The 20,648-nt window shown below is 40.2% G+C and overlaps 1 protein-coding gene across 10 annotated transcripts in view; it reads right to left on the reverse strand.

Moving 5' to 3' along the window:
• Ccdc171 (coiled-coil domain containing 171) overlaps positions 1–20,648 on the reverse strand; it is a 339,562-nt gene that overhangs the window by 13,227 nt on the left and 305,687 nt on the right. For 5 of the 10 annotated variants that reach the window (XM_010630944.1, XM_010630946.1, XM_010630945.1 and 2 more), the window contains one exon: positions 19,796–20,170. The exons of 4 other annotated variants lie outside the window; for them this stretch is intronic. In XM_010630944.1, coding sequence (XP_010629246.1) covers positions 19,943–20,170 — 228 coding nt within the window. In that variant the 3' untranslated portion in view covers positions 19,796–19,942. Of the gene's footprint in view, positions 1–17,536; positions 17,623–19,795; positions 20,171–20,648 lie in introns of those variants that run through there. One more of the 10 variants, XM_010630947.1, reaches the window with a different exon arrangement.

The raw sequence follows: 20,648 nt of genomic DNA on the forward strand, positions 1-20,648 counted from the left end.
CTTTGCCTCAAAATTAGTTAAAAATCCTACAGCATGGACGGATAAATAAGAGCTAGAAGAGGAGGAGACCTTGGGCATCAGGGCCCTTCTGAGAAAAATCCTGAGACTTTGTTCCCAGGCTAAGGCTCAGGAAGTCAGGGGACAATTAATTTCCCCACCCGCCTCCCGGATAAGTTGTAGAGTCCAAAAGCAGAGAAGAATTCTACCAGAGTAGAGCCCAGGGAGTGGAGTGGGAAGGCACACAAAGGGGACAGTGCGGGTGCAGGAGACCTGATGGCCGTGTGGAGTGCCCGGATGGGGCAGCTGGCATCTCTGCCATCGTGACTCTGGCTGCCACGGTTGGGTGGGCTTCAGTACAGTGAGACCAGTGCAGACCCTGCAGCAGGAGCTGGCAGACCTGGAGTGGGCTCAGGGAGAGGCCTGGCCGGTGGGCTCTGAGCTGCTGCTGCAACACCCTTTTCTAACCGGACCATGTGAAGCCCTGGGGGATTATACCCAAGCCCAGGGACGCTGAGCACCCTGAGTGAGGGAGGCTAAGTTTATAGCTCCTGTTGAACACAGTCAAAGTAGGATTTAGTTCACTTTTAGGAAAACAGTTGTATTTTTCCACATGTGCCTTTGAGGAATGAGAAATTCAAGCTAATACAATGTAGACCTACCGAATCCACACCTTTTCTTCCTTCTTGTCCTACTAGAACAGAAAGTGTTGCCCAGCATTAGAGGCCACTGGGTAGCATCCTCTCCTCAAGTTTCAAAGCGGAAGGAGAGTTCTGCTCCCCCACTGCCTAGGAAGGAACAATACTGGGTGGCAGGGCAAGTGAGGGACTGACCTCTTCCCTCGCTCCTCCTCCTGACAGGACTCATTGCTTGTCCCCATATGGTTTGTCGCCTGCCATATCTGTCTTCCTCCACTCACGTAGGACACTCACATCATCTGCCCTGAAGAGAACTCGTAAACAGCCGCAGAGGCTGCCGTGCCAGTGACCTGCGGCAGCCCGTGCTCCAGGACCGACAGCAACTCCATCTGTCCCATGGGCCCCACTTCTAGCTCCACACCCTCTTCCTCCAAGCACCATTGCAGGTGTGCTCAGGAGCCCACCAGTCCTGCAGCCTCAGCCACCGCTCCCTGGCTCCCACATGTCCCAGCTCCCTTACAGTCAAATCCAAACAGCAGCCCTGCCTGCGATTGATACAAGGCTTGAATGAGCTCCCAGGATGCAACACACACACACACACACACACACACACACACACACACACACCCTTACATGATTCCCAGCCACACTGGTCCTCTATCAGCCTCCTAAACCCACAGCCCTTAGGGCCTCTCGGGCAGTTTCATTCACCTCCATACTATTAGTTCCTCCTAACTCTCCAGGGTCAACTGAAATATGATTCCTCAGAAAAACCTTCCTCAACCACCTGTCTGAAATGAGTCCCATCCTGTGTCCATTTTCTTTGTTTCCGTTCCCACTTCATGTGCGTGTCCTCACCAGAAAGCAGTCTCCCAGAGTGCCGGGTCCTTGTGCTGTCTGGTCACTGCTTTATTTTCATGTGCCTCTTAAACTGTAGGCCTTCAATAAATTTCTAAATGAATGGGTAAATCAATGGATGACGATGTGGCAGCCCTAGACCATCAATGACTGCACTGTCCTTCGGGAAAGCATTTGCTGTTCGGTTGGAAAAGGACTGTTAGATGATAGCTGTAAACTGCACCAGCTTTGTGGTCAGCACTAAGCTGCACCTTCTCAGGTAGCTCCCTGACTGTGCTTGGTGCAGGAATTAGAGCCCAGCCACTCCTGCCCAATGTGGGACTCTTCTAAAAGACAATTTTGCCCAGGTGCTCTCCAGTGGGTTGAGCAAGATGTCAGATTATGTTTTAAAGATCATCCGGCCCTTTATATCCACTCTCTTAGACTCGCCGAGTATAAAGTTGGGTAGATCCAATATAAAGATGGAAACTGTATATCCGGGATTGAACCTAGAGGGCAAGAGCAAGGTGAGTGTGCAGGTATCCAGGTTCTCAGGGTGCCACACACAGTTGTATGCTTGCATTCATGTCTCATAGTCACATGAGGGAGGAGAAAAAATGCAGCGATTGGTAGGTGCGTGGGTCAGCTCAGCGGGTAGGTGTTGCTAAAGTGAGTGGTGGGTTACATTTAGCTGTGAGACAGTAGGAAGGTCTTCAAGCAGGGCACCTGGCGATGTAACCACCCTGCAGAAGGGAAAGTGGTCCTAAATGAGAATATACATGGGCTCATGGGCAGTGGTAAGTGGCTTGGCTGCAAGGACACAGCCCTAAAAGAAAAAAGACTGGAAAATGGGAGTTAAGGAAGCTGAGGTAGTCACGGACGCACATGCAGCACGTGTATATGTGAAGATTTTGTATCACATAATAAAGCCCACCAGCAATCATCCACCATGGCGAGGGTACTGAATAACCAAATGGACGGAAGAATCAGCACTCGAGATTAGCCCATCTTTATCATTAGCCAGTGAAGATCCAGCACAGTGGCAGACAGTGGCCATTCGCCAAGCCCGGTCTGGTTAATATCACTTCTGATGGTCCAACTGATCAGTAACAGATCTACTGCTTGGTGACAAAGTGAACACCTCGGTCCTCGGATATCCACAAAAGACACCGTCGATAACAGACAGGGTACAGATTTATCTTTCCTGCCCAGTATCTCAGCCAGCATCACTCTCTCGGGAGCTGATGAAACGCCCCACCCAGACATGGATCCCCACTCCGTGGTGCACCCCATCATCAGGGTACCACTTCCCAGCAAATGAGGGTGGGATTTGCTGGGTCCACCTTCTGCTACACTACTCAGAAGCAGCTCCCCGACAGAGCACTAGAACAGCCTGCTGAAGACTCAGCTGAGATGAAACAGACCCTAAAGATGGAGTTCTGTACTCCAGGATGCAGCAAACACACTGAGTTAGAGAACTCTATATGGCTGTCACAAAAAGGAAAAGTACATGGGGTTAGGAACCAAAAGGTGAAGGAGGAGTGACTCATTTAGCATCATTGTGAAAACCCATCAGAACTCTGAGTGTCCCATTCCCATAATGGGACTCTGAACTCTGCCATGTTAGAGGTCTTGACCTCCAAAGGGAGCATGCCCTGGCCTAGCAATATATTAAGGACCCTACTGCACCAAAAGCTATGGCTGCCACCTGATCACTCTGAATTCCTTGTGTCCATGCACCCACAGGCAAGAAGGGGAGTTACGACTTTGACAGGAAAATTGATGGCGATAAACAGATGGTGATTGTATCACTCAGTGGGGCAAATATGCAAGACAGGGATACCTGTCAAACTCAAATGATTACCTTGAGCAAAACTGGCCCTTTCCCAGTTTTGATAGTAACTAACAAGGGACTCAAATTCCTCAGGAGTGGGAATTTGGGTAATGCCACCAGGTAAGTCGCCAAAACCAGCACAGGTCACAGCCAAGGGCCTTAAGTACTGTGCCAGCTGATGTGCACCGTCAACTCAACTGGACTGAGAGACTCCCGAGAGGCAACAGGGTCACGGTGGCACAGGGCAATCAGTGTGTAAATCTACCACGGCCATCACTGCAGGTGCTGCTGGAAGGCAGGTCTGGCTGGAAGGGGTCACAGCCAGCCTGCCTGTGGAGCGTGGATCTCTGGCTGGTGCTCTTCCCCTATGCTCTGCTTCCTGGCTGCGGTGAACTGAGCAGCACTGCCCTGCCACGCTCTTCTGCCATGATGCTCCTGCCTTGAAGAAAGCCGACTGTGGACTGAAACCTCAGAGACTGTGAGACAAATGACTTTCTCCTTTCAGTTGTACATGTCAGGCCCTTTGTCCTAGCACTGGGGAAACTGAGCATACAAATGGACAGCGGAAGAGAGAATGAATACCATGTGTAGTGCTGAGATCAAATGCAGAAATAGGGACTGCTGTTGCCTTAGCCTCTCTCTTCCAAAGTTCCCCTCAGAAAGAGACACACACGGGAACCTGGAAGAGCTGCTGTATGGAGAAGTGGCTCCAGACTCTGGCAGCCAGTGGGTGGGCCACTTACTTCCTTTCACGAGACAGCTTGATGTTTGGCTGCAAGGGGCACTGCAGACTGAGCCTCCCACTGCCCATCTCTGGGAGGCTCAACAGAATCTGAGGCCATGCTCCTTAGGTGGTTCCCAGCCATCGAGCATGTGGGGTACCAGGGTCTGATCATTTCTGCCCCAACAGGACTCCTTTAGTAGCTAAACTTTGCTCTGGAGTTCCGCATTGGATTGGCTTTATCTCATTTGCACTGCGGTTTGAGTCTCTCCCTGTCCAATTTTTCCTTTTTGCTTTTATAGGCATCAATCGGCTCCACAGTATGAAGGCTTTTCTTCCCCAGTCCCTCTCCCTCTATCTTTCACGGCTCTACTCCTTAACAGAGTTCTGGCATTCCTGCCCGTCTCAGCATCTGCTTCTTGAATGACCCAAAGTGACACAGATGGTGTATTAGTCAGCTTCACTGCTGGATGAAACACCCAACACCAGCAACTTAAAGGTGAGGTTTACTCCAGCTCACAGTTTCCAAGGTTTCAGCCCATGGTCAGCTGGATCCAAGGCAGAAGCATCATGGCCAAAGGGCCTGGCGGAGCAAAGCTGCTCACTTCATGGCAGGCAGGAAGGAGAACACAGGAAGAACACCAGAGAGGGGGCTAGGGACCAGATAGTCCCCAAGGCCATGCCCATGACACCCAAACACACCCAGAAGTGCGCCTTTCTAACCTCTCAGACCAGTCAAGCTGACAGTCGATTGAAACCTTCAGAGACCCCACACACTGTGAGCCAGGATACGGTGCTAAATGCTTCACCCTCACCAATACAGACAGTTCCATGTTCACTGCTTGACCTGACTCTTCACTACAATTTATTTAATTAATTAGCATTTATACAATTGTAAATATAATACATAGAATCAAACATTACAGGCCTAAAATTATACGTTTAGACTTCCACCCTAAGCCCCAGAGCTAACTATCAATAATAGTTACTTGTACAACCTTCCATACTGACATGTACTTCTGAGGGCAAATGGGACAGCAAATATTGTTATGCAAACTGCTGGGTTTTACCTTAAAACTAATTTTCTGTACATATTAACATATATATATATCTCATTTTTAACAGCTGTTATCAAAATTTGATTAATAAGTCATCATCATTAAAGAATATTAAAGAACACAGGTTTCGCTCTTATAAACAAAACTCTATGTCTTTGTCCATTGTTTTACTGGAATGTTTACCTTTTTCATAGGGAGTTCTTTAAATCTTAAAGAAATTAGCTCATTTTCTGTTGTATATGCTTCAAGTTTTTTTCTCTATTGCCTATCTTTTCACACTGCCTATCATATTTTTTTTGCATAAAAGTTTAAATTTGTATGCATTCAAAATTATCAGTATTTTCTACATAGATTTTAGTTTGGAATCTTGCTTACAAAGATCTTACATATTACAGTATTATTAAAACAAATCACCTACAGATATTTCTAGTACAGTGAGGGACTTTATTTTTAAGTAGTTAAATCATTTGTTTACTAAAGTTTATTTCGGCATCTAGTTTTTTTAACAATGTAGTTTTTTTCCACCAGATAAAAATCTCCCCGTCTAATCCTTACCAGAGCCAATAAGTATAATGTCAACTATTAAGTCACACATTTTTCCCCGATCTGCAATACTACCCTCTAAATTCTCACAGTAGTTCTTAGTTACTATGTTTCTTGGTCCCTAGGATCCTCACAGAGCCTGCGTTAATCAGCCACATGTGAAAAGAAAAGAGATAAACAACAGAACGGGAATATCTGAGGATAGGTCGGTAGGAAGGTTCTTCAAAGTCCCAGTTCCTTTTATAGAGTGCTTTGTCTAAAGGTCAGTGATCTCCAGCACTTGCAATGCAAACAAGAGAGAAGGCAAGGATCTTGGGCAATCTGGGGTTTTGTTGCTCTTAATAGAAAATCCCTCCCATTAGATACTTGGATTTTATGAGAGCATGGTGGTTTTTTAATGAGTGCATAACTGAAGGAAGGCTTTGCACTTCAAAGCCTGTTGCTACTACGTCCACTGCATTAGTGAAGTAAGCACGGGATCAGTTGCAGTGAGAACTCTAAGTGTCTTATGGCAACGTTCTGCGGCAACACAGCCTTTCTGAAGGTGACTGCAGGCAGACATGGTCCTGCATCTTTGAAGTACACTCAATGCAGAATCAATTTAGGAACTCACAGATACTCGTTATCAGCTCCTGTCTGTGCACATCCCAGAGAAGGGTTTAATTAACGTAACACATATTGGTCAATTCTTTGCTTTTAAACTTTACCTTTTGCCCACCAGCAGATCAATATGTATTTTAATCTTCTGTTTTAGAACTGGTTTAAGACTCACAGCAAAGAGGCACAGATTTCACAATCATTAATTGCTATTATCAGCCCCTTTCATTTCCTAAACATCAGCAGTTTCTTAAAATTCTGCTTTCATTCCTCTACTAAGTTATCCCTTCTTGTTCATCACTTGGTTCTGTTGAGTCTTTCAACAAAGTACAGAGTTTCCAACTAGCCAATAATGGGAAGAAAAAGAACAACCTGAAATTATGTATTAAGTCTATCTGACTTTGTCAACAGTTATACCCAAAACTCAAGTCATCTGACCATTTCTTGATGAATGCTACTTCCAAAGCACCAGGTAGTTCTACCAAAGGGCAGAGGACACACATGCTTTCTCTGTCTTTCATATAAGCAGTGACTCTGGATGGTCAGATATTACAGTATAACGTGTTTCTTCTGAAATTTCAGGATTTTCTAGTACATCAGAAGAATCCACCATTTCTTCACTGCCTCAGGCAAGCCACTTAATCATTCTAAGTCCTCATAATACCCTTATCTGTAAAATAACAGGGCATTTTTGGAAATTATGACATAATCTGAATGATGTATTTTATACAGAGCCTGGCTACCAGGACAAGCAATGAGCACAAAGCCCAAAGCAAGGATGAATCTGGTTACAAGTAGTATCACTGCTGCCTTGTAGACTAAAGATAGGGCAATAACTGGAAGGAGGAGTAACCTGACTAACTGGTTAAGTGTATTCACTGTGAACACATCTACTGTGACTTAGGAAGTAAGGGAATGTGTATGATCAGTCAAACAATAGCAGCCTTTTCACTTGCTATACTTCATTATTTCAAGCAAGAGTATTTCCATATGTCACTTAATTAAGGAGCCTCCCTTCTTGTGCTGTTCTGTGTATCCACAAAGCAATGTTCCTGTTATCCTCACAGAGTTCATTTTGTCCTAAACACAAGAGCATGCAGAAGATTCAGAAATGCCTGAAAGACAAATTATTCATAATTCTACTACTAGTAATAGTTTGGTGTGCTTTCCCCTACATATGTACCAATGTGCATATTTCTATTGTATATAATACACAGATCAAAATTTGTTGATATAGCTATATTTGTACTTCTACTTACAAATAGGCTTGGTTTGGAAATGTAAATCCATGTGTTCAAAAGTCTGTGATGTCTTAAACCTCTTAGCACAGTTTTTTTGTTGTTGTTGTTTTTTGTTTTTTGGTTGAGCAAAACACACTCCTTTTTTGCTCTGTTGTATGGCTTAGTTAAGGGATGGGGAAGCGTTGAGAGCTTTCAGTGATAACCAATACTATGGCACGTGTGCCATAGGTTCCCCACCACTGGCTCAGTTTGTATCTATGGAGCTCTGAGTAGAAAGTTCACAGATAGAGCAAATTTTCTATCCTATCTTTTCCATCAACTATTGAACCACGAAAACACTGCATTTTCTAAGTATTCTACAAAACCATAATTCTCAAAATTGCTCAAGAGTCCACTGTACGAATGTGCTAGCTGTCTGTCACTGTGACAACATACCTAAGATGTCTACAGTACCTATAAGGGAGAAAGGTTTATATTGGTTCCTGGTTTCAAAGATTTTAGTCCATGATTATTTGGCCTGGTTGCTTTGAGCCTGTGGTAGTACAGTACTACGGTAGGGAAAAAAATGACAGAGAAAGCCTGTTCACCTCATGGCAGCCAGGGAGCAAAGACAGAAAGGAAGGGATAGGGTTCCAGATCTCCTTAAGAGCAAGTCCTGAATGACCTAACTTCCTTCCACCAGGCTCCACCTCCTGAAGTTCTACCACCTCCCAGTAGCACTACAGACTGAGGACCAAGCCTTCCACACATGGCCTTTAGAAAACTTTACAAACTACAGCAATGAAGACAACATTTGACAACCCCTTACTTTGCTTTTACACATGATCCTTAGCACACAGAGACACTTGAGCTTATGTCTCTAGTTATTTCCTAAGGAAAGATTCCTAGAAGTTGGAGCAAAGGTTCCACTTCATCGTCTACCACCTTCTTATAGAATCCACCCATGTCTCCCTCAGTGTTTTCCTTCTGTGTCTGCTAAGCAGGTAACAGCCTACAGAATCCCCTCTTCAAACACAGAGGATCACAGGGAGCTGGACAAAGATGAGCTAAAAGTCTTATGTTAAGCTCTTTCAGGTTCTTAAGCTGGAAAATAGTGAAGTTAAAGCTTTTTCTTCATTGGGAACTAGGCTGGACACATGACCCAAAGTCCATTCATTACCCCTCTTTACTTCCGATAATTTTCAAGTGGGATTAGGGCCTAACCAAATTATCCCTAGGTGAAGACTGTGCACTATTTAGCTATGTGCTAAATACTCTCCCACCATGATGCTCACAAGAGCTCAGCAAAGAAGGTCTCATGATCTCCTCATGCCTTGAAATAGATCTGAGGTTTGCGAGGTTAAAAAACATACCTATAGTTACACAACTGGTGAGTAAGTTTGGCTCCAAATTCTTATACACCTTCCCTGGACCATAAACACAAACTCAATTACTGCTGACTAAACAGAAGTCCTCAGAGGTTCGTGAAGGTTATGTCTGTGCAATGCTTTCTTGCTTTATATTAAATTATAAATTTAGTGCATTTTATTCATACATCAGCATTATGTTCCATAGGAGAGGAAGTATGTTTGAGAGAGCCAGGATATTCTCAAAGAAGCTTGCATTCTCCCAGTTCATGGAATAAACCACAACTACAATATGAACTTTATCAGAAGTTCTTAGAGACTCTAACAGAAGTATAAGGCTTTTCAGTTATTAAAAGAATTGAAAGCTTTTTATTGTTCATGAAAAAGACAAACTCCTCCCTTTCAAATTATTCTACTTTATAGTACAATTCCTTCTGGCTTGGAGGAGAACTTCAGACAGTTTTTCAAATAACCCCAACCATTTAATCTGTACCTTTAGGAAGTCATGCTGAGAGTGTATGGAAAAGAGACAGACAGTGCCAGAAGGGGGGAGTGGGAAGGGAGGGGGTTAAGGAGAAGAAAAGGTAAGACATTGTTTCTGAAGTCAAGAATCTCCCATTTTTATGGCCTACTTTAAAAATGAACTAGGTATTTCCATCCACAAAGCACTCCTAACATTGTTTAGGTTAGTTACAACTTAAAATTTTCCTACTCGTTTACATCATCCCCTTCCTACTTAGGGTAAAACCTTTTACAATAATTAGACACTTCCACTGGAAGTTGGGATGCTGTGTTAGTCACCTCAGGATGCAATAACACAATACCACGGACTGGGTAGCTTTATTTTTTACAGTTCTCACTGCTGAGATATTCAAAATCATGGTTCTACCTGGCTAATTTCCTGGTTTTCAACAGACACCTTTTTAGTATGTCTTTATGGAGGAGGGCACAGAGAGAGAGGCACAGAGACAGAGAGAATGCTAGTCAGCCTTGTGATACTGTAACAGGTACCAGAGATATCTAACTGGTTTTTATAAATTTATAAAAAGAAAAGGTTTACTCTGACTCATAGTTTTGGGGGTTCTGCTCCATGGCCAGTTGGACGGGTTGCCTTTGGGCCTGTGTTACTGTAGTATATCATGGCTAGAGTGTGTGTCAGAGCAAAACTGCTCCAGGAAGTAAGGGAGACAGAGAAGAAGGGACGGAGGTCTCACAGTGCTTCCCAAGGGCACACCTCAGGGACCCCAAGGCTTCCCCATCTCTTAAAGTCCCTACCACCTCCCAACAGCGTTAAGCGAGGGAGCAAGTCCTCAACACGTGGCCTTTGGGGGACACAGCATTCTAGACCACAGAGGAGACAATCTGTTTCTCACTCCTCTTCTTAAACAGCTACTAATCCCACCGTAAGGACCTCAGCCTCGTGGCCTCATCTAATGCCAGCGGCCTCCCTTAAGAAGCCTACTCCAAGTGTCAGCACACACAACGCAGGAGTTTTCAAAGCCACAACTCAGTGCATAGCAGACGCTTTGAACTATTTATTTAAAATAACGGTAACTACAAGAGCAACACCAAGGAATACCATAAACTTCAACTATAACAATGTATGCACAAATAGGACAGTGAATTTTGAACAAGTACCAAGAACCTCCTGTAGTTTGAAAAGATTGGAGAAAAAAGTATGTAGAAGTGATTTCAGACCCCTGGAGATGGCTTGGAGAAGCAGTTTTGGAAGGTCTCTGTCGAGAGAGAATCAGACAGGAAAGCACGGGCAGGAGAGAGAGGGAGGCCTTACGTGAAGGCCACGATCTGGGGAGCAGATTTTGGATGCTGAGTATACAGATGGGAGCGGCCACTCAAAGCCCTCTCTGAGCAATGTGCTGGGGAGACTGCTGGGGTTAAAGAACTCTGACTTGAGGGTAGCTTCAGAAATTGTTCTGGAACCTTCAGGCATGTACTTACAGACACTCATCTGTTGCTTGAATTCACTATGGGGATCTGATTAGTACTATTTTTGGAAAACCACTCAAATAAACCTTTGAAATCTACAAAGGTAAACCTAATTTGAAACTGAACATTTGCAGAAAATATAGATAGCTTTGTATAATATATCTGACACTCTCCTTACTGTTTGTGCAGTTGTTTGAATCTATGAAGTACTTGAGGCAGAAGCTGAGATGTTCTTCCTCCTGCTTCTTTCAGGGCTTACAGTGTGAGCAAGGTGCCCCTGTGCTGAGGGGAGGAGACACACGAGAGAGCATGGAGAGGGAAACTGGCCTCTGACACGTGACAGCAGACCCGAGCCTCTCTGTGATCTGAGAACATCAGCTGTCTTTGCAGCTATTCTCAGCTTTAAGATTTTTATTTTTCATGATAAAATTCCCTTCAGTTATTATCAAATCTTCATTAAGTTTTGCTAGGTACTACAGCCCAGTTTCAATAGAGACTGAAATAATAAAAATTGTTAAAATTATAAATTTTTGTTAACATCCATTTTATAATTTTTTAAATAATAGTTAAAGATAAAAAAAATTTCCATGAAGAAAATCCCAGGCCCAGATGGCTTCACTAGTGAATTCTACTAAATATATACAACAGTCCTTCCCAACCTCTCCAAAAACACAGAAGAGCAGGGAGAATCTCCCAGTTCCATCTATGAGCCCGTACTAGTCCACTAGAAGACGAGACAACATAAGAAAACTTCAAACCAATACTTCATTGAGATGTAAAGTCTTCAACAAATTCTTAAAAAGTAAATCCAACAACATTAAAGAAAAATGTTACACATCACTCCATGGCCAAATGAGATTTATCCCAGGAATGTTAAGACTGATATAATGAGTGAAGATGAATAAGCCATATTCATAAAACAAGGGACAAAAACCATCTGATCATCTCAAAACATGCAGAAAACATCATTTGACACAACTGAACATGATTCCATATCAAAAATTTTCAACAGCTAGGAATAGAAGGGAATGTTAGCAACCTCACAAAAGATGAAAACCCCATTTCTGATATCATGATGAATGGTACAAGACTTTATGATTTTCCCAAGATCAGGAACAAGAAGAGTATGTCCTATTTTAACCACTACTATTCTGCACTCAAGTGTAGAGGCTATAGCCAAAGCAGTTTGGCAAGAAGAATAAATAAAGGGTATTCAGGTTAGAAAGAAAACTATCTCAATTTCAGATGATACCGTATTGTATACAGAAAACCCCAAAGGAATACGAACACACACACACACACACACACACACACACACACAATTAGAAAAAATGTTCAGTAAAGTTGTAGGAAATAGGGCAATACACAGAAATTAATTAAATTTCTATACACTAGCAAAAAACAACTCAAATATAAATTTCAGAAGATCTAAGTAAATGAAAAGGTATCCCATGATCATGGCTGAAAGACCCTACTGTTATGATGATAATTCTTTCCAAGTGGATCAATGAATTCAAAATAATCTATATGAAAATCACAGTGGATTTTTAAAAAGAAAGTGACAAGCTGATTCGTATGGAAATGCAAGGAGTTTACAATAGCTAAAATGTCTTAAGAAAAAGGGGAAAAAAAGATTATGTAACTCATAGTTCTCAATTTCAAAACTTACTTTAAACCTATAGTAATCAAAAAAGTAGTATAATGGATAAAATTAGAAAGATTAATCAATACAACAGAATTGAATGCCTAGAAATAAACCCTTACACTTACAGCCAATTGACTTTTGAAAAGGATACCATGAAACTTAATGAGGAAAGAACTGTCTTTTAACAAAAAGTACTGAGACAATTACTTATCACATAAAGAAGGATGAAATTAGGTCTCTCACACTGTATACAAAAATTAGCTCAAAATGCAATCATTGATCTAAATGTAAACACTAAAACATAAGGAAGATATAGACTTGATATTTATGACCTTGGATTAGGAAATGTTTTCCTGGATATGACACCAAAACCTAAATGATAAAAGAGAAACAAGTAGGGCCAGGGATTTAACTCAGTGGTTCTGCCCCCTGCATTGCAAGCGCAAGGTCCCGAGTTCAATCCCTGGGACCAAAAAAGAAAAGGAGAGACAGGTAAATGGCACATCATAAAAATTTAAAACTTTTGTGCTTCAAAGAGTATAACTAAATAAGAAAAAGAATTGGAGAAAATATTTTTAAATTTTATACATGATAAGGGTCATGTATCTAGAATAAAAAGCTTACAACTTTCAACAACAAAGACAAATTGCCCAATTAAAAAGCAAAAAACTGAATAGACATCTCTCCAAAAAAGGTACACATTTAAGTCATGAGCACTTGCAGAGATGTTCAATATCATGTCATGAGTAAAATGTGAATCCAAACCACAAGGAAATACTACTTCACACCTACTAGGATGGCTATCATCAGACAGAAAGTAGCACCACTGTCTGCCACAATATGAGTGAACTTTACAAAATGAAAAAACATCATGCTCAACAAAAGAAGCCAGGTATCAAAGGCAACATATAGGATTCTATACATATGAAACAGACAACAGGCAAATCCACAGAAACAGGAAGAAGATCATGATCGCCGAGAGCTGATAAAGAGGGAATGAAAGGTAAGAGCCAGCAGGCACAGAGAATCTCTTTGGTGTAAATAAAATGTGCTGGGATTAGAGAGAGGCAATGGCTACACATTCTTGCAGATATTCTAAAAACTATGGACTAAACATTTTAAAGCGGCAAATTGCATGCTATGGGAATTATATCTCAATAAAGCTGCAATTTTTTTAAAAAAAACTCTATTCACTGATCTAATGAATCTGACCTCTGAATTGCTGCAAAATACATAACCCAGGTCGGTGGGTGACTGTCAGCTGTCAGTTATTAAAGATAAAGTAAAATAGGGTTTCTACTCTAATTAACTTGACATGCAAGAAAGGCTGTACTGGACTTCCTCAGGAGTATCGCTTATGGAGGACAGGATTCTAAGATTAAAAAGCCCCATTTATTGTTAAATGACTTTGAAGTTGATCACAGTGCCCCTGCATGTTGTGCACCAGCTACACAGACTGTGCTGTACCCACTGCCCTTCAGGAACCAGGCACGTTTCCCAAGAACGCCATCACCACGCGGCATCGGGAAGCACTTTAACTGTAATTAAAATTGAGCACAACATCAGAGGAACCTCTAGCCACTGTTTTCAGAGGACATGCTAGACTTCGAATATTCCTCTTCAGCCCAGAGGTGGCACTTCTGGAACCACAGACACATTTACAGTAAGCTCAAGAGTTGGACACGTCAAGGTCACTAGAATGAACTGTTTCCTTTAAACCTGCAGTCCTACATGACTTCCAGGGAGTGTCCATGTTCCAGAGTTTTCCCATGTGCTGTTTTACTGGGAAACCCTCTTACTTTTAAAGCAGAAGTAAGCTTGGAAAAATTAGACCATATTTTGCTTATTTGAAGAAAAAAAGACAAATTAAGATGTCCTCATATGTCCTACATTTCTTTCTTTTGTGGCTCTTTTTACTGGCACCCAAAACGATTCCATTCAGTATGAGTGCATTTAAGATTTTTCCCTTATGTTGGTACCCAAAACACAGAAGCAATCTTTAGAAGATAGCTCACCTTATATCCTTGCCATTAGTGAATATTTATGAGTATCTGACAGCTCTTAACCTGTCAGTTGAGTCTCCCTCAGATCTAAATAAGGCTTTATTTCACGTAGCTTCCTGTAGCAGCACAACATTCTGGGGCTGCTTCTCTACAAAGATTCTGTCAACAATCAGCATTTCACGGCATTAACATCTAATAAAAGACAATGAAGCATGACTCAATTAAATCACAAAAAGGCTGTCTTCAGATGATAAAGTCCAGTAGTTTCCAAAGCCTTATGTGGGGATCCTGCGGCATGGCTAACATTAAGGGCATTGCTTTGAAAACATTACCTACAAACCTACCATAGCCACACACACGATGTTGAGGAAAGAGCAAATTTCTACTTTGATTATGCAAGGAGTGGTCCAGAAAAAAAAACAAAAACACATTAAGCACTCACAGTATGAACTCGAAGGATGTCTGATATGTTAGTATGACAAGCAACATATTCCACAGCCAGAAAGTCTTACAGTAAAATTGCCAGGGTTCAAGAACAAAATGGAGCTCAACCAGCAGGCAAATTTACATTTATGTCTCACTTATCAGGGAGGGTTAGATGTGTTCCTTATACAGCCAGAGGCTTATCTTTTCCTTTCATTTTCTTTTTGGCTGTACTTGAAGTATTTAACACTCTAGGTAGGTTTAGATCTTCAGTATTTTAGGTTTGATGATACTGAACACAGTTCAATTAAAATTGGTCTTATTTCTCTTACTAAACCAAAGTAAAATGAAATGGATCAGATACTACACAATAAAGAATTCAGGTTTCATTTTTGAAGGAAATTATTAAAATTCTTTCACTTCAGTGGTAACAAAATACAGGGGTACTAGGGATATGTCAAACTCATGGTCAAATAATAAAGAAAATGTGCTGGCATACGTAGGACTTTTAAATTCCAAATCATTATTTTAAGCTATGATTAGCACAGGTGCTTTCCAAGTTGAATTCTTTTGTAAGAAAGTTATAAAATACGCCAACAAAAACTGAATCAAATAAAAACAATCATTTAAAGTAGATTTTTAAAGATACACTGGAAATGTGATACCTTTTAAAAACTGTAGAAATTAACATGCATTTGAAATAATAGATTAAATAATAATTTTAAAATAATGATAAGATGTGACTAAATGCAGGCTCAGTATGGATGATCACTGCTTATTATACTGAAAATTCATGGCCAGGGATTTAGCTCAGTGATTCCGCCGCCTGCCTTGCAAGCACAAGGACCTGAAGTTCGATCCCGGGTACCCCCCCGCCAAAAAATTCATGAATATAAAATTGAAACCCAAAAACAAATTTGGAAATTCAAGTTATGAAAACAACAGGTTGGGATAATTTTTAAGTAGGAGCAATTTCACCGTTCATATTTTAAGATTAGTAGATCTTTAAAAAAGAACACTAAAATTTTACTGGTTATAACAGTTTCCTATGTCTGCTGTAACAAATTGCCACAGGCTTGAGGTGGCTTAACAACACAAATTTATCCTCTGACAGTTCTGAAACCTCTGAGAAGGATCCGTTGCCTTGTCTTCTTCAGCTTCTCAGTGCTCTGGATCCCTTCGGCCTGCCCTTCCCTGTCTTCGCAGCACAGCCCTGGGCCTCTACACCCACCATCACACCTCCTCTCTGTCCTCAGGTCAATCCCATCTTCCTCTCTGACAAGGATACCTTCCTGTTGGGTTTAGGCCCACCAGAGGGTCCAGCACTATGTCCCCAGCCTTTTGCCGTATACAATATATTCACAGGCTCCAGACATCAGGACACAGTTAATTTCGGGGCCATTACTGTCCACCACACTGGTACAGAAAATACATATTTTACAAACTTTTTCCTAGAAGTTATACAATAAATCTTACCTGGATTAGCTATGTATTTCATTACTTTCCATTTTGATGGAAGTAATAACTTGGCCCAGCCATTGGTAGATTTCAAGAGGTCTGTTTCTGACAAATTCTATGTGGTCTCTCCAGCCAACCTAGAGACACCAGGCAACACGGTGAGCACTCTGATTCCTTTCAAAGACAGGTATAAACTTCCCTGTTCGTACAGCTACCAGTTACATACACATTATCAATACGTATGCATTTTATTGTCTAATCAGTGGATAAGAAATCTGGATTTCAAATCAAAACTTCTCAAGATTATTACTAACTAGTCAGGATAATTTTTTAATTCTTCTCTTCTTTAAAAAAAAACTGTCATTATTTCTGAAAGCCAGGCCCACCAAATTAATGTGGGCTTTGGAGTTACAGTTTGGAGCTTATATGTGATCTTAGGTATTAAAATGCTTAATATTTTAGCTTCTCAGTTATTATCTATAAACGTGATACAAATTCCTTTTCCAGATATTTGTTGTGAGAACATTAGTTAGTGTTTTGCTATAATGGCTGGAATATAATTATTATTATATATTATAATATAGTTGCTGAATAAATATTAATTACCTTCCAACTTCTGCATTGGAAAATATGTCTCTAAAACATGCAGACTGAAACAGAATCAATTTACCATTGTTCAGTATGATGTATAAAATGAATTTAGATATAACTGGTAAAGTAATATGAAAACAGTAATGATCTCATTAAACATTCAATAATAGATTATATTATAAATGTGAAATAAGAAATAGAGCTCCTAAGTTTAATAAGAGTCAGGCATTTGGTAAAAATGGTATGGTCATCATTCTATTATTTAAAAGGGTTTTTACACGTGACATTAAATTATTGAATTGGCAATTCCCGCAATTTTCTAAATCTTTGTGCATTTGTGTTATGTCATTCCAAAACATTTACATTAATAATACTGACAAGCCCTCAATAAATAAATGTGACTTAGGTATCAGAACAATAACTTTAAGAATCCCTTTGATAGTAATGGGTGATACAGGCATTTTTCTAGATCAGAGAAGGTAAGAAAATTCACACGCTGAGGTGTGTAAAGTAAAACTTCCTTTCCCCTACAAAAATATCTGAAGTAATTCTCCTGGGAAATGTCTAGTCCATGCATCATTCTTAAGGAGCTAAAGAAGCTGATGGAGCAACTGTCCTTGCCCATGCAACACAGATCTCAAATATGCAGCAATTGGTCACTAAGGTACTCAGATGCAGTGTAGAGTTTCTCAGATCTCCATAGGATATGTCATTAAATCTTCTCCTCCTGCTGGGTCTGACTTCTGGGGGAAAAGCACATGGTATAAAAATTACTATATTTGGTAGTGAATACTAATGACTGCTCAGGAGGCTCATCCTTCAGTTTCTATGGCCTTTAGCATCTAGCTACTTATAAATGTGACATGCTCCAATTTGATTTAATAATCTTTTTGAATTTATAGTTCTGAATTATCTGTGCAAAATCTATCAGTAAGATCAGATACCCACATATGTGGAGAGACATACACATTTATTTTTGTAGTTATCCCATTAACAGACTGTAAAATTAAGGCAAACAGATTTAACGCCTGTCCATGGCATGTTTTTACAAAGGTGCTTGTTCCTCCTAAATTAGAAGAATCTGGAAACAGATTCAACACAAACATACATACACAAACACAGACATGTAAGTTACACAGGGTGACGCTTTTTCTACAGTGCCAAAATTGGAAGCTCAATGATAGCACATGACCCAAAAATTACATCTTCATTTCCATATGGAGAATATTCTAATCACTGTACAGAATGGAAGAAAATGTAAAAATTATTCTGTGATCTATGTAAAAACAATCAATAGCACACTCTGTATTATCATCAATTTGCAAGTTGAGTTTCATACAGGTTACATTATATAAGACACATTAAAAAGAATTCCAAGGAAAGAATTAAGAGAATTTTGTTAAAAATAGAATTTTACTCCACATAAAGAACTTTCTAAAGTTTTATACAAAGTTAATTATATTGGCTCAGCAGCCTAAGAAATGGTATTGTATTACATAGTATGAAAGTAATATGCTAACTCAGATAGTATAAATCATTTGGACAATTTGACTAATAACATAAATAGTATACAGATTTCATTTCTTAAGACCAATAAAAATTTCTCAGAAGTTGGGTATATCTGTGTCAAATCTTATTCCATAACATATACTGTTATTTTCTAATGTACCCACAATAGAAGGACTCCATAGTGAAAAACAATACAAAATATAGATTTTGTATCAAAATGCTTTGTCAAAAACTACAGTGCACATCAGAAGTTAATATCACTGAGGAATTAAATGATTAAAACAAAAACAAATACACAGTACAAATATTCTTTTGTTCTTCACTTACCATGATGCAAACTGCAAGGATTTAACCTTTAAGGGTTAAAGAGTTTAATCAATGTCAATGTCTGATCTTCTGAAGGCGATAAAGAACAGTCTGTCTAGCGATACCCAACAGAACATCACTTTGTCAAGCCACAAAGCGCCCAAAAGCTTGTCAAGTAAGTTACCAGAAACCTCTTTGTGGTTAGAACTCAGCTCCTTCCTGCTTGACCTATTATTTGATATTTGACCACTTGGTTGCAAGACACTTGCTCTTTCTAGCTGAAATGTCACTGGGGCATCTTGTCAGCTCCCCGACATCTCGGCCTGACATACAATTTTACTTTTGTGTGCTACAAGGCAGAAAATGCAGGGCAATGGCCTTGTTTTAAATTCTGTCAGCATCAAAGATGGGCGTCACTCTTGGGTCCTACCAACAACAAAAACAATAGAGGAGTCTATTTTGAAGGTCAAAACAGCCATTACCTTGAAGTTTTTTAGCTTACACTAAATATATTACCTGCTATACTAGTGTGGGAACTGTCCTTATAAAGTGCCAACACATACCACAGAAATACTCCCGGTACAAATGCTCTACTTTCTTATCAAATGCAGACTTGATAAAAGGATAAGTTTTCAATGTCTACAGGGACCAGATTCAGCAGTTAACTTAACTTGTTCAAATGGGCAAGTGGTATCATGTAGCTTTACAAGGAGCAACCTGACCTTCTCACGTTGACCAGGAGTGACATTATTGTGCAGGAGAGAAGCAGTCACATCATTTCTGTTTTGCACAACCTGCTTAAAGTTTGCAACTAAATGCTTGTCTTCAGTTGAGCTGACAAGAGAGAAGAGGGGCTCAGTGAACCATGGCAGGGCTGCCACGAAATGACAGGAATCATTGGCATACATTTCAAATAGCTCTCTCAATCCTATTAAAGTATTGCAGTCCTGCTTTAAAATAGACAAGTATGAAACAACTTTGATAGATAGAGACTAAAATGGCTTATTGATTTTTTTAAGTCTGAGGGAAATTACCCAAAATGTGTCATTCTTTAACATTTAAAAATATGTTACATAAAAATGAGGAACTGTGATAATAAATAAAACTTGAGAGAAAAAAGTGGGATATTTTGTTTTTCAAGACAGAGATACCTGTACATATTAAGATATTGTATAATTTTTTAAAAAATCCTTCTCAAAACAATTTTAATTGTACTGTTGACTCTCCCTCCATTTTTGTCTCATAAAGTCATAATCCAAGCTGAGTTGGTCCTTTGGCGCTAGCAGATATAGTCACCGGAGAGGAGTGTGACGATGTTAGAGCATGGGGTGCAGTATTTATAAATGTCTCCTTTAAGAATGCATAAGTTGTATCAAGTTCAGCTTGCAATGGCAAAAAATTCCCTACACCAATTGTGTCAGCAGGAAGAGCAGCTCTTGAAGGAATGGAGAGATTCGAGTGGTTCCGTGATCCTATCTGTGACATACAAAAGCAAAAACACTGAGTTGAAAACTCTCAAACAGAGCTAAAAACAAGGAAGTAGACTAATAACCTTATTATATTAATATTATTTTCTAAGTGTGACCGAATCTGGTTGGTCTATGCCATAAACTTTTCAGAAAAATGGAAGAAATACTAAATCTTAATATAAAATCATTGTATCAAAGAATCAATATAATTGAGTGTTTTTACCTCAGCTTCAATTCACTACAATTTACAAAATCAATGCTTATAGTATTTATTTCATTATGCCTATGATATGCTATACATATTATGCTATGATGTGCTATACAATATGGAAGATTAGACTGCTTAGAAAATGAACTATGGATAGTAGTTATGCTTTTAAATCTATCGGCCTGATTTATTTGACAAGCACAGCACAAAGAAATGTAAGACAATCCCAGTGACTTCTAGAAAATAATACCCTGAGATATAAAATTCTAGCAAGAAG

This window comes from Fukomys damarensis, unplaced genomic scaffold, assembly GCF_012274545.1.
Source record: "Fukomys damarensis isolate Sample0158 unplaced genomic scaffold, DMR_v1.0_HiC HiC_scaffold_31, whole genome shotgun sequence".
NCBI lineage: Eukaryota > Metazoa > Chordata > Mammalia > Rodentia > Bathyergidae > Fukomys > Fukomys damarensis.